The sequence below is a fragment of the Helicoverpa zea genome, chromosome 2 (assembly GCF_022581195.2).
Source record: "Helicoverpa zea isolate HzStark_Cry1AcR chromosome 2, ilHelZeax1.1, whole genome shotgun sequence".
Lineage (NCBI taxonomy): Eukaryota > Metazoa > Arthropoda > Insecta > Lepidoptera > Noctuidae > Helicoverpa > Helicoverpa zea.
The window spans coordinates 10,761,701-10,775,744 of NC_061453.1; the positions used below are offsets into that span (position 1 = coordinate 10,761,701).

General features: G+C 34.2%; 1 protein-coding gene across 2 annotated transcripts; it reads left to right on the top strand.

Moving 5' to 3' along the window:
• Nucleotides 1-353: 353 nt before the first annotated feature.
• LOC124640182 (MFS-type transporter SLC18B1-like) lies at nt 354-11,546 on the top strand. 2 transcript variants are annotated; one of them, XM_047177852.1, is made up of 11 exons: nt 354-490; nt 3,763-3,932; nt 4,493-4,640; nt 6,266-6,452; nt 6,862-6,977; nt 7,333-7,526; nt 7,851-7,946; nt 8,963-9,131; nt 9,530-9,681; nt 10,306-10,389; nt 10,775-11,546. In XM_047177852.1, the coding sequence occupies exons 1-11, from the start codon at nt 377-379 to the stop codon at nt 10,941-10,943; spliced, it is 1,599 nt and encodes a 532-aa protein (XP_047033808.1). In that variant the 5' UTR covers nt 354-376; the 3' UTR covers nt 10,944-11,546. The 2 variants fall into 2 exon arrangements, with proteins under 2 accessions (XP_047033808.1, XP_047033815.1); XM_047177859.1 differs by lacking the exon at nt 10,306-10,389.
• Nucleotides 11,547-14,044: the final 2,498 nt, after the last annotated feature.

Consider the following 14,044-nt stretch of genomic DNA (forward strand, 5'->3'; position numbering starts at 1 on the left):
ATACATTACTGGCGTTCTTCCCTGGGTGAAAAGACAACTGGATAGTCAGCAAGCAATGTATGCTTACTTAAATAAAATTGTTTAACGCTAATTTTGTAGTAATTAGCTCATAATAGTGACAATGTTATAGTAATAATTTACTTGTTATCCAGAAATTGATACGTGTAGAGTTAGTGTCGGTCCCGCCTTCCAAATAATAGCTCCTTACGGGTGTTTTTATTGTGCTGTGATTTTCGACATTTTCTTTTTTAATTTAAAATAATGGAGTTGAAAATAATTTCTCTATTAAAACGGTGATAAATATTTTTCACAAGTGTTAAATAAATAAAACTTTTCTTCAATTTATTTTAAGTAGACTTAAAAACAATAAATTAAAATGGGTCTCGCCGACTTTTCGCGGAGACAGTGGTTGACGATAGTTGTAATATCGATAGCTGATTTTTGTAATGCAATATGTGTTGCACTTCAAGCACCGTTTTATCCTCAGGAGGTAAATATTTTTTTATATTTAAGAGGATTTGCGGTCGTCATTTTCTTATGGGTAGGTAAACTATAGGAACCTTTGAAACTGACCTTTGGCTATTTATTAAATTAATGAATGTTACGCTGACTAACTTATCTTTAGGGTTTGCAATTGATTGATATATTACAAAAATGTTTTTTATTCGTCGTTGAACTATCCAACGGTTTAGAAATAATTAAAAAATAACACAGTAAGTAGAATGATAATTACAAAAAACATCCCATAAATCTTGAGTTTTAACTTAGTAGCCAGTACCATTTCCTTTTTTTTTTAATGATAATTTTCAAAAAAATGACAAATATGACAAATAAAGACCAGTCTCTTTCTGTGATCAGCCATTATCAGTATCAGTAGGTACCTATAAGGCAAAATTCTCTACTTTCACACTACTTGCAAAGTTCCTTGACTCTTCGTCAAGGAACCTACATGGGAAAGTTACGCGGGAGGAGTATCCAGAGAGAGTTATAAAAAAAATTACCTCTTTGAACATGATTAATTGATAGAAATTACTTGGAACACATAATATTATTACTAATATTTTGCATATCTTATTTTAATAAACCGTCGTTAGATGTTGAAATATTAGAGTGTGTCCACCGTACTCTCAAGGAGGAATTGTAGTGAATACGCACCTTAAAATAATTCTCAAAAGTGTTTTATAAAGATGTGCTTACATATGAATATGCACAACCGTATTTAGTTCTCTTTATTAAATACTTCATTTTATCTTATTTATAATATATGGAAGCCGACCCCAACAAAGTCGGGGAAAAGGCTCGGAGGATGATGATTTTATCTTATTTCGAATAAATTACATAAAGTACTGAAAAAGACAAAAAAATCAAGTATAAATGACTGCCAGGTCTTGAAGCAAGTCATTTTGGCATAAAATGGTCACCCTGTCCTCGTACCTACAGCAAAACTAAACAATCAAAAATATTCTATAAGTGACGGATTGTTTTTTCAAGTTGTATAATTAGTAGGTATATTAGGTGTATTATTCAGATAATATTTTCAAAATTATAAGTATATATCCTTTATAAATTATCACCATAGTAACCCATTTCTCTCAACCAACTTCTAGCTCGTGCAAATCACAGCTATCTCTGGCTAGTGTCTGTGGACTGGGTATCCGTGCGATAACCTTCGAGCAAAAAGTCGGCCCTTATCGACACGACGCCATCACTAGGCGCGAGCGCATGCGTCTACCCATGCGTCGGCCTTTATTACTTGCGTATCAAAAGTTTTTAACTTATATCTCATAATGTTTATGTCAAAACCAATATTTTATTAGCATGAAGGAATTTGAGTTTAAAAGTGGAGAAATTTGAGGTGAAAAAAAACCCTAGAAACCCTGCATTATGAATGTTTTTAAACAAATTTTTACGAACTTCAAAAATGACAATTATTAAGATAAAAATGTGATCAAGGGCCCAATGAATGAATCCAATCAGGTTACGAATAAATATATATAAAACAAATTATATAATAAAAATTGATATCCGAAATCTTGTAAGTAAACAGAATAGGTTCTGGATACAAAACTAATCTAGGCGTATTTCTGACCGTGATAGTCATTTCTAAACTGTTTCAAGGTTAAGCTGTTATATAAGCGGTTACAGCCTATTTGATTATAATTTACGATCAATTTCACTCTCTTGATTTTCATTACCACACTGATTAACAATTTTGTGAAGTCATAATTTTGACTATTTTTGTTGATTAATTCCTATTGAGATTTCATCAATCATACCCAGTATGTATGCCAACTCACGTGTCGTTTCAAAGATTCCTAGCTGATTGAGGAATATCGACTTTGGGCACACAGGCATCTTCAAATTCAACTATGAAATTGTAATAAACCCTGTTTTTGTAAGTTTGTAAGTTTTTGCTAATTGTCTCTGACCTCGCACGCACGGGTGGGACGATGGAAATCCAGTTTCTAACTAGCTTTTATAATAAACCTGAACAAAATCAACTTGAATAAATGTTATTTATACTTATTCCTAACAATAATTCACAAGTGCTACTGCATGGATAAATTCAATATTATTTGAATTTTAAAAATTCAGAAAATCTATCCTGAATACTTTTCTATTAGAGTTTATTAGTCGCATTTTATGTATATGTACACAATCAGCGGTGAATGTTCGAGCCCCTTCTATTATGTAATGAGTAAATAAAACCAGAAAAATAGCTTATCTTATATAAAAATAGCCCACAATAGCTTATCATTCATAACTTCTGGAATGAGACAATTAGGACACGTTCTTGAGTGATAACGAGGGATCTTCATTGATCAATTAACACATCAATATTTACAAATATTATAATAATGAGATCACATCTGTTTCGTCGTAGAATGCTTCAATGTTCTGTCGGGGCTTCGGGATTGTTCGAGAACCAAATTGGATTGGATACCTCTTTCTGCTCGACAAACATTATCATAATAACCCCAGCATATACTTACTCAACAATTTCCTTGTACTTTTTCACGTAGATCTACGTTATTCGTGACGGAATCGACTGGTTTCTAAGTTCTGAAATTACTTAAAGAATTTCAGAACTTCATATTCTCGTCAATATGAATAAAGTCAAGTCTAAACACAAACTTATATTTAAGTTTCTTCCAGTTGATGTCAATTCCGAAAATAGTTTGTAAATAATCCGAACCTTAAAAAAGTATGACTACTAAGACTAGATATCGTTCTTAGTTCTTACTTAGGTAGTATATACTTACCAGACCACTTAAGTAGAACACGGGTCATTTAACTAGGTAAGTATACTATTACGCAATCAAAGATTAGCTACTAAAGATAATCCTAATAAAAACAATTTCTCGAACCTATAACATTGACATAACAAATTAATTGATTTAAATGCAATTATTAATTGATTAGTAAGTCTTGTGACTAGAATTTATATCAACAAGTATTACATGGATGCTGTTACTCTCTGGCTCTTGATCTTTGAGCTGGATAATGTAAGACGTCATTTTAAAAACATATGGACATAATGACATAATTCAGAAAAAAATTAAATAAATAAATGCATAGCCGTGATGTGGCCATATTTCTTTGCCACAAACGCAGACGTAAACTGAATGTTGTTCTTTACAAAAATACAAACAAAAATAATAATTCGGTTGTTTGTACAACAAATGACTTCATGTCCATCTCCAGTACTTATAGGTATCAATTTTCTTATATTCCAAATTTTTTTAATCTGCTTTATTTCAGGCAGAGAAAAAAGGTTGCACAGCCACGGAGTTTGGGCTGGTTTTTGGAGTATTTGAGCTAGTAGTGTTTCTAGTCAGTCCTATTTATGGTGCTCATCTAAATAGGCTAGGTCCTAAGCTTCTGTTCAATGGAGGCATCCTCACTACGGGAACATGTGCCATTTTCTTCGGGTAAGTTGATCTTTTGATATAAAACCTGTGTCCAAGTATAAAGGCATAAATTAAAAGTACACTAATCATTAATTGCCGAATGTATAAATGATATAAATGAGAAAACACACCTTAACAAACATTCAATAAAACAAAAAATATTTTTACCACAAAAAAATCCATCCATCCTCCGAGCCTTTTCCCAATCATGTTGGGGTCGGCTTCCAGTCTAACCGGATTCAGCTGAGTACCAGTGCTTTACAAGAAGCGACTGCCTATCTGACCACAAAAAAATATTTTCTGTAAAAAGTTTTTAATTCAATTTATAGTCTCGAAACTGGCTGAAATTGCACGAAAAAATTAACACAAGCCATTTAAATAGTGAAAAAGAAAATATTAAAAATAAACTCTAATGGCATCAAACATTTTTTTCGTGCGAAAGTGGCCAGCTACCGCTTAAATATTTTGATTGTCTGCACCAAAAAGTTTTCATATCAGATTTTATTTTTATTTTATTACTACGCTTACGTTATTCTAAAAACTTTTGCTGTTTTAAAACATAGTGTTTGTTTATTTTAAAGGATGTTGGATAAGGTGGAAGGTCATGTACCGTTCATCACGTTGAGCTTCATCATCCGAATTGTGGAGGCGATGGGTAACGCCGCCTTCCTCACTGCATCCTTCGCCATCATAGCCAAGGAGTTTCCCAACAACGTGGCTACTATGTTTGTAAGTCATTATTAATTAAACAAGCATAATATTAATTGAAATAAATATCATGACAATAACGTACTTTTCAAACTCTTCTTTTTTAGGGTTCCGTAGCCAAAATGGCAAAAACGGAACCCTTATAGTTTCGTCATGTCCGTCTGTCCGTCTGTCCGTCTGTCCGTCTGTCACAGCCGATTTACTCGGAAACTATAAGTACTACAGTGATGAAATTTGATGGGAATATGTGTTGTATGAACCGCTACAAAAATATGACACTAAATAGTAAAAAAAAGAATTGGGGGTGGGGCCCCCCATACATGTAACTGAGGGATGAAATTTTTTTTTTCGATGTACATACCCGTGTGGGGTATCAATGGAAAGGTCTTTTAAAATGATATAAAGTTTTCTAAAAAACATTTTTCTTAAAGTGAACGGTTTTTGAGATATCAGCTCTCAAAGTCGTAAAAAGTATGTCCCCCCCCCTCTATTTTTATAACTACGGGGTATAAAATTCTAAAAAAAATAGAGGTGATGCATGCTAATTAACTCTTTCAACGATTTTTGGTTTGATCAAAGTATCTCTTATAGTTTTTGAGATAGGTTGATTTAACTGTAATTTACGGAACCCTTCGTGCACGAGTCCGACTCGCACTTGGCCGGTTTTTTTAAGAGATAATTTTGTATTGTCAAACATAATATGACCTTCTTAATTAGAATAGGGCAGAATAGAACAGGCCTACCTGAGCTTTATTTTTTTTTATCTGATTGGTGATTAAAAAAAAGTTTGTTAGGTTACTTGAACCAAAAATTTGTAACAAAATTATTTGCTGATATTTAATTTTACTAAAACTATTAAATAAGTCTTCGTTAAAGTTTTAAATTATAAGGTTATAAGGTAAGTAACTCTTGACAACAAATAATTAAAGAACAGTTTTTTAGAATAGTTTGAACTATTTTCACAAATAACTTTTCTCTGCCCTACGTGTCCTAGATACTGCTTTCATCATCCAAAATGACAGTTAAAAGTCAAACAGAATTACATCAGATGTAATACGCAACTGCTAAGATTAACGTTCGACTGCGGGTCGTGATAATCGCTCTAAACATTGATCCCAGTAGGACTTACTGATAGAGTGTTATTGACCTGCCTTGTGTGTTAATAGTTTAAATATTAATATTGATTTGTACTTTGAATTCAAACTATAAAAGACCCCAAGACATACTTTTTTTTTAAACATCACGAGTAGGTACCTACTTGAATGCACTGAGCTACATTGCAAACATTGTTGTTGCCATATTCTTTGAATCATGCTGTATTATTTGCGATTTTAGTTTTGTACGCATTTTTTTTTGTATAAGAACTAAAGCGTTATGATTACATCGAAATGAAGCTACAATGAATATTACAATTTAATTAGCGAAATGAAAACGCCTGACATAATTAAATAGCAAAGTTGTAAATCCACACTATAAAACACCTTCTCGGATGAAATGCAGAAAGTCAACAATACTTATTCATACTGCTTCAGAACAAAGATTTAACTAATAGATTTAACTAGATAGATCTTTAAATAGGGTGTGGGCATATAATTGTTAGCATAATTAAGCACTAAATAAGTAATTAGGTTTTTCTTTAATTCCAGGCATCTTTAGAAACCTTCTTCGGTCTAGGCCTGATCGTGGGCCCAACGTTGGGTGGTGCTCTATATGACTATGGAGGTTACTCCTTGCCTTTCGCCGTGTTGGGTTCAGCGCTATTCTGTGCCGCTGTCATGAGCTGCCTCGTGCTGCCGAGGAACCATGATGATGAGGATCTTAAGCCTGGTGGACGTAAGTTCAAAGAATTTATTAAGTTTGTTACTATTTACGATTTCAATTTTAATGCAGGTACTTATTTTTCTGTAACTTAAAGATGAAATATATTATAAATAGGTACTTTAAATTGCTGTATCTGTCAGTAATATGATATTGCTTTAAGACTGTTTGATGCATATTTGCAAGGAAGTAAAAATAACGTACCTACTGTAGTATCGTACGGTTGTATTTCACTATCATATATTTGCTAGGAGTTTTCAGTAGATTCCCAGTAGGTAATCTGGGTACATTTTTTTTCCCAACTGCCAAGAAAGGCTATTATCATGTAGGTATTTTTTCAGTTTCTCAAAAATTTATTAATGTAAATGTCTGTTCAATTATTCTGTTATCTATTCATATACATACATTCTATTATCTTTCGCAGCCTCAATGATCTCCCTGCTGAAAGTGCCTGGCGTGTCGCTGTCGGCACTCAGTATCATGGTCACCAGCATGAGCATAGGATTTCTGCAGGCGACGCTCGAACCACATCTGCGTCAAGTAAGTTTTAGCTTGTATTTAGTAGCATCATCTTTCGCTGTTTTCCATTTTACCCGTATTTAGAGTTTTGTACCTAAATCTATCCCACCTCGCCTATTTATCTTAAAAAAATAAATCTTTTTTATATATCTGTGCGACTGAACGGGTCGACCAGTTATAATGACATTTTGATTACCAATAACTTGAATCTTCGAGGAGGTCGCTGTGAAAGCTTTAAGTAAAAGGATATTTAAGGAAAGGGAAACTACATTGCTGATTGTAACGTTCATAAATCTAGACCCCCACAATAAGGACTTCATCAATCTAATCTTTTGCGTCTTCTTCAGTATCTCTAACTTAATACCTCTATTCCCAGTTCCAATTCTCATCCATGGTCCTTGGGCTCATGTTCGTGATCAACGGCGGTCTATACGCGATATCAGCGCCCGGCTGGGGCTGGCTGTGCGACCACCCCGCCATAAGGCCTAAGTACGTCATCGCTGTGGGCTGTGCGTTCGTGGCTGGTGGCTTCTTACTCATAGGACCTGCGCCATTCTTTGATATGAACACGTAAGTATTCTTTTTTCTTGGAAGAATAACTTATTACTGGTAGGTTAATGTAAGAAGAAGCTTGCGTCCTGCCTTAAACTGCTCGGGGGAGTCCATAAGGGTCATAGATGATGGGCAACTTGAGAATAGCTTAATGACGTCAAATCATCAAGTAAAGAATCTCGGATTATGTTATGTTTTAACGCCTGATGAAATTGGCGCGGCAATCTTACGAATTACTGTTTTAAAACTTAGTTCAAACTTATTTCTTTCAAACACAATTTAAAAATTAACGATTTATAAAACATTTCAGCGTATTTTTATGTCAATTGCGTTATATTACAGGCAGATGTGGGCAGTAGTACTAGGTCTGATCCTTCACGGGCTGGGTATGGGCAGTCAGCTCGTCGCCTCCTTCTCAGATGCACTATCTACTGCTATGTAAGTAATCTCATTTATTTAGCCAATTATTCATTATTTGTTGGAAAGAATAAAAAATTAGGACATGCCTTAGGAAATTCATAAAACTATATACTAGATTCCAAGATGTAAGATAATGAATCTAATCCAAATTATGCCCATAGCTTTTTAAAATATGCAGGTCCATAGACGGCACCTCTCCAAACTATGTCCCCGATGACGTCATTCAAATTATGAAATTCCAGTAGAAGCATGCCGTCCTTATTTTAATAATAGGCTGCAAACACTGCTACTTTAACATTATTATCTGTGACAGTACAAAAGAAACGAAAGAAAATATAAATGAGTAAAGAAAAAAACAACAGGAATTCCTCTCTAATCTAAATATAATGATGAGCAAGGAGCAAATTACTCACATTTTTTGTTGAATATTCACCCAAACTCCCAATAACAATCATTTGTTTCTTTCCTTGTCAACTTAAAAAACCGCTGACTTTTGCTTACTTTTTGCAAGAGGAAAAAGCAACCTAAATAATGACGGATTAATTGCGGTGTCTTTTTCAAAATCAAAGTGTGTATGCCTAATCGTTGAGGGTCAATAACTGAGATGTTTAATTTGGATGTAGTAAAAAAAAACTCGATGTAAATATGCAGAATTACATCTACCGTGAGTAATGTTTTTATCCGTTTTACAAAATATATTCAAACATCTTTAGGGTTTCTCAAATAACAAATAAAAACCCAAAATTCTTGAATACCACACATCATCACACTTTTTTCGCATATGGAATAAGTCCGTGCTTACAAGAATTTTTTCAGACCCTTCTATCCTCCCCACTCAGAGACATTTAATGGTTACTTAAGCCATTCCTTAGTAAAGGATTTGTATGACATTCCGTCACTAAGGAGTGACTTAAGTAATCATTAAATGTCTCTGAGTGGGGAGGTAAGTATATCATTTGCCTAGCCTTTTCCCAACTATGTTGGAGTCGGCCCTTCTAGGCTTCTACGTATAACCAACACTTTATCTCCCTCAGTGCCAGTGGTCTTCCGAACTCCATAGAAACGTACGGGCTGGTCTCGGGGATGTGGACATCAACATTCGCTCTGGGCGCATTCATCGGGCCCACTGTGTCTGGTCTTCTGTTCGACTCTATAGGCTTCCGAAACTCTACACTCTTCGTTTTTATTCTGCATGTGGTTACGGTGAGTCAGTCTTTTTAATTACAGCGTTACGATTTGTGATTCTGAAAATATAGTATATCGTACCAATAAACAAAATCAGAAAACTTGTGTCCTACTCAAGTTTACAAATTAATAACTCTATTCTATTCTATTCCGAGCATCTCTTTTACTCTATTCTCAAAACGTGTGAATTTTTTACAAAGCTCGTGGATGATATAAGTTAATATTGTAGTTACTTTAAGAATACTAGCCCTTATTCCTTCATGTCTCAATAAAAAATAAGTTAATCAAAATTCGACAAATCATAAATAAAGTGTTTCGGGTACGATTCTTAAATATTTCTACTGAAGCTAAGATAACTTCCATTTACACTATATACCTACCATTTACGACACTTCCCATTTACATGTTTGTAACAGATGGTGATGATGCTAATGTTCACGTGGACCTGCGACCGCTCCTCCAAGATGGATGTCTCAGTATCCGCCGGAGATTTGCTTCAAATTGACGGAACCCTTGACGAGAGTGTACTCATTGGAGACAAGTTCCTACCACCTCCTAGGACTAAGAGGTAATTATTTCACGTTCATACATTTTCGAGACATTTTAAGGATGCCGATCGCTGGTGTTGTGGGTCATCCATGTTATCATCATCATCAGCAGGTAACTTTACAATATAACCGTCACGTCATGAAAAAGCAACCATCATTATGCCCCTTTTTGGGAACCTTTCATATGACATCGATTCCTAACTGTTATTTAAAGCTCATGGTATGTCGAATATTTTCCTAAAATCAAGGACCCCGCCCAATTACGCTATAAAATAATGTTACATCCATTGAAGTTTATCACCTTCCTATCAGAATCTCTTTCACCGAATTCAAGTACTCTTTCACCAAACATATAAGATCGCGTCCATCTTGGTGGTGGTTAAAATATCACAATAACACGTATCGTGTTGTATTATTTCATGTTCTTCAATCTTATGAATCCACAACTGGTGTTTAGTCGCGAGCTCTGCGTATTTACTTCTATGCTAAACGCAACAGATGTAGAAAGATATTTGGTCCCTTTTGGTCGACGACACTTAAACTGTTTTAAATTCCTGTAGGCAACTTCTACTTTTTTAAACTATTTATTTTGAAAGATTAAAGACGTGACGGTTATGTATTTATTTGTGTACTTAATGTCTAAGATGGTCCAGCCGATGCACGGTGGCAGACCCACTGGTTGAAAACATGATCGTCGGTGACGCTCTACAGCAGGATAGAACTAGGAGGTAAGTTCCATGTTAGATCGCAGTATCATTTGAATTAGATAAGAAAGAGTCCACAATAGTGTCAACAGATAAATCTTAGAGGAAACCAAATAATTAACCAAACAAAAATAATTAATATGATTACCAGTAAAGTTCAATCATTACTATAAGATTACAATAACACAAATTTCGTCTTGTTTATTATACTTAAGCTTTAAGGTTCCTGAACAAATAATAACCGCTCAGTTTCTATCCTTCCCATTGCTAGGCACCCATTTAAGGCATAATTCTTGTCTTAAATTCACAAAATCCTCCACACAACTATATTATAACACCATCTTTATCCACACCCACAACCATCTCACAATCTCTAGAAACTTCCACTCACTCACTTCACCTCTTCCAGCCGTCGTTGCGGCATCAGCGTGGAACAATCCCGTCCTCCCGCTATGAACAGCCTCATAGCTTGCTCCAGCTACAAGAACAGGCGCAGTCCTTGGAGTCAGCGAACTCCTCGTTACAGACCCACCTATGGAAGCCTCGACCACAGGTACAGAGGAGCTTATAATACGTAGAGTTGTAATGCCTAGTAGGTTAACGTTAGCTGTAGTGTCTTTTTAGACTGTGGTGTATATCTTTTTGTGACAGCCTCGGCTATAGACTTGGTTAGATTAGGAAATTTTAAGTAAGTTAAGATATTTCAAGTTTGCTTTAAGAAAATAGATATGGGTCTCATATGACTGTGCACCATTTTGAGATTGATCGCCTCGGCCAGAGTTCCTAAGAATGGAACAACCACTTATGGTACCCTTGGCCACAGATGCTCAGGCTTTTACAATATTCATGTAGGACGAGAACTTCAGTAACATATCGTTTGAGATAGCACCTGTCATAGACAGAAAGGTTTATTTCTTGCATTTAATCAATATTTATTTTCTTCTTCATATTATGGTGAGGCTGTCATGGAAAGATATTCTGCATTAATGTTTTTTAATTATAATAATGGACATCGCTGTTTTCGATGCAATGCGAAGTTTTATTACTACATCTTTGTTAATAAACTAGTATGTTTTATTTGTATGTATATTAGTACCCTAAACTAAGTTTAAAATAAGTAACTATGTAGGTAGCCTTCAATTTCCTATTACTTATGTTAATTTGTAGTTTTATATGTTGTAAATAAATTATGATTATTTTAATAAAAATATTATTTCTAATTCCTTGTTTCCTTTGTCCAATGGCAGCTATCCCCTTCTGTTAGACATTATTCTTAATGGGCCTCTTCAAGAGGTACACACATTATTAAGTATATCCTGACTTAATATTAATAAGCTAATCATAAACTACATTCTATAAATAAAACCTCAAGAACTCGTCCCTACAACACCAGAATTTCCAAAGATATCTATAAATACCAAGTGATCTGGTTTTCAACAGTTATGCAACTTTTGTTGTCGCTCTTTGACGCAATTTTATTAAAACTGTCTGCATGCCGGTTCGAAACAGTTGTTAAGCCGAAGTACACCAAAACAAAAATGTCAGTTTCCTTAAAATAACTGTTTAGTACAAATATTCACGTTTAAGTTTGAAAATAAATAGTTGATTTAAGAAAAACGGACGTTTATGTAGGCGGTGAACTTGGGCCTTGTTATTATTGTACAATATAAATAAAAGAAAAGTTTTATCGTATTTTTATCCTTACTTAGTGATTGTTTAAAAATGTATGTTATTTTATGAGTTGAATTAATATTAACTTAATTTGATGTAGATTTTAATTGCTAAATAATTTCGAAATGGTCTTAAACCTTCAGTAATAAAATTGAACTATGATGATTATTTTTGTTGAAGAGTCTGCGATTCTGACGAGCGCCAAAAAAGAAATTGCCTTTATAATTTGGTATAAATCCTGTAGGTAGGCACCTACTTATTTATATTGCCCCCACTCTGTAGTACAGATCTTGATCAAAATGAATTCGTTTTAATTACCTATTTAATATTGATATTCTTTTACTACGAGAAGGTCAATATGACAAGGCTGCATTCGTTTTGGTTGTATACCGAAATTGAAATACTTAAATGCAAACCTGATATATTCGCAGACGTAAACAGCAGTCGATACATTTTTCTTATATTGTTTATACCTACTTAAACTTATTTAAAGATACCTATATTAATGAACTTAGGTAATGTTAAATAGGTAATGTTACCAGGATAACCTGAGAAGACTTTTTCCTGTAGATATAGTTATCGGCACGAATCTTGAGCAGAAGTAATTTATTGGGTCCCTTTTGTGGTATGAAGTGAGGCGCGGGGGCGGGCTAAAGCGGTGATTGGCCCGCAGTGCATCGCGTCATAGCCGTCACTCGGGATTGGTTCTTTGCTAATAAATCACTTCTGCGCAGATGTAGGTCAGAGCTCAAGATTCGTGCCGATAACTATACGATGATAAGTTTTTCAAAACTAGTTCCACCATTTTTAATACAAGCATGTTATGATTAAGCTTAAAAAAAAACCTGCTTTCTCTATAAATGATTGAACTCAAACAAGTTTCCAAAAACAAAATGCATCATTCGAAAATCCAAAATGCAGATAAAACTGTAAACATTTATTGATTGAAACATGACACGGGCTGTACGACCAGAAACACAGCGACAAAACGACAAAACTAAATAGTTGTTATCCAATACTGTCCAAAACCAGCGTTATGTTTACTGATCTCAATAAAAACAATCAGTGTATTTTAAACAAAGAGTTTGGTATTATAAGAAAACTATTTCAAATCCAGTCCAAGTCTTGCATTTTTTGAAAGCAAGGCCGCTGTCTCTATTGGCAAACTGAGTTATTTACAATCTAGACGTTATCTCCTAAACAGGTTGATAAACTGTAGCATTGTTTATGGTAGGTCCAGCATTAAGATTTTCTTTATGTCGGAAAAAATATATGGGAACATGCTTAGAAAAAATACTCTCTGTGAAATTCGGAAAATTTTAAACTTAATTGGCCTTACTACAAAAACTTTAAACCCTGTTTTACACTTGTCTAATAAAATTTTGGCTGCAAAATGAACCATATGTCAACGTCATAATTTGACATTTTTTTAGACAAGGCATAAACTGACGTTTAAAAGTTTTTGTGGTAAGACGGAGTGGCTTTTGGACTGTAACTTCTACTTTTCTATGTATACCTAAGTATGATAGAAAAGTTTTCAACAAAACTGTGCCCTGAGGCGTAACAAATAAATTGCAAATAGAAAGCCAAAATATGAAATTCGTCGCCAAGAATTTCATAATGATTTTGGTTATTTAATGTAGGCATTAGATATCAAAATGTATAAAAAAATCTTGAGGCTACTTATCGATTCCTAATGAATATCAAAATAAGCATTAACACATAACTAATGTTATGCTACAAACGTAAGAGACTTTGTAATGAGCAGTAAGAAAGGTTTGCAGAATATATCTATTGGAGCAACACTTCATTATGCTACTTAGTTAATATTCCATTTTGAACACCACACTGACCAGTTATACATTCTCATTTATAAAGCAATTGACTTATTTAAATAAATCTATAAATTTATAAGACAAAGTCTCGCCGCGTCTTTCTGTCTGTTTGCGATAAACTCAAAAACTTTGTGGAATTTGAAAAGCAAAATAGAATCTTTTGAAAAAGACGC

What these genes read in the sequence shown, in the direction of transcription:
- LOC124640182 (XM_047177852.1), top strand. Translation starts at nt 377, where the DNA reads ATGGGTCTCGCCGACTTTTCGCGGAGACAGTGGTTGACGATAGTTGTA. An exon ending in GGATCTTAAGCCTGGTGGAC is followed by an intron (nt 6,453 to 6,861) that starts GTAAGTTCAAAG and finishes TATCTTTCGCAG; the next exon opens with CCTCAATGATCTCCCTGCTG. An exon ending in GATGCACTATCTACTGCTAT is followed by an intron (nt 7,947 to 8,962) that starts GTAAGTAATCTC and finishes TATCTCCCTCAG; the next exon opens with TGCCAGTGGTCTTCCGAACT.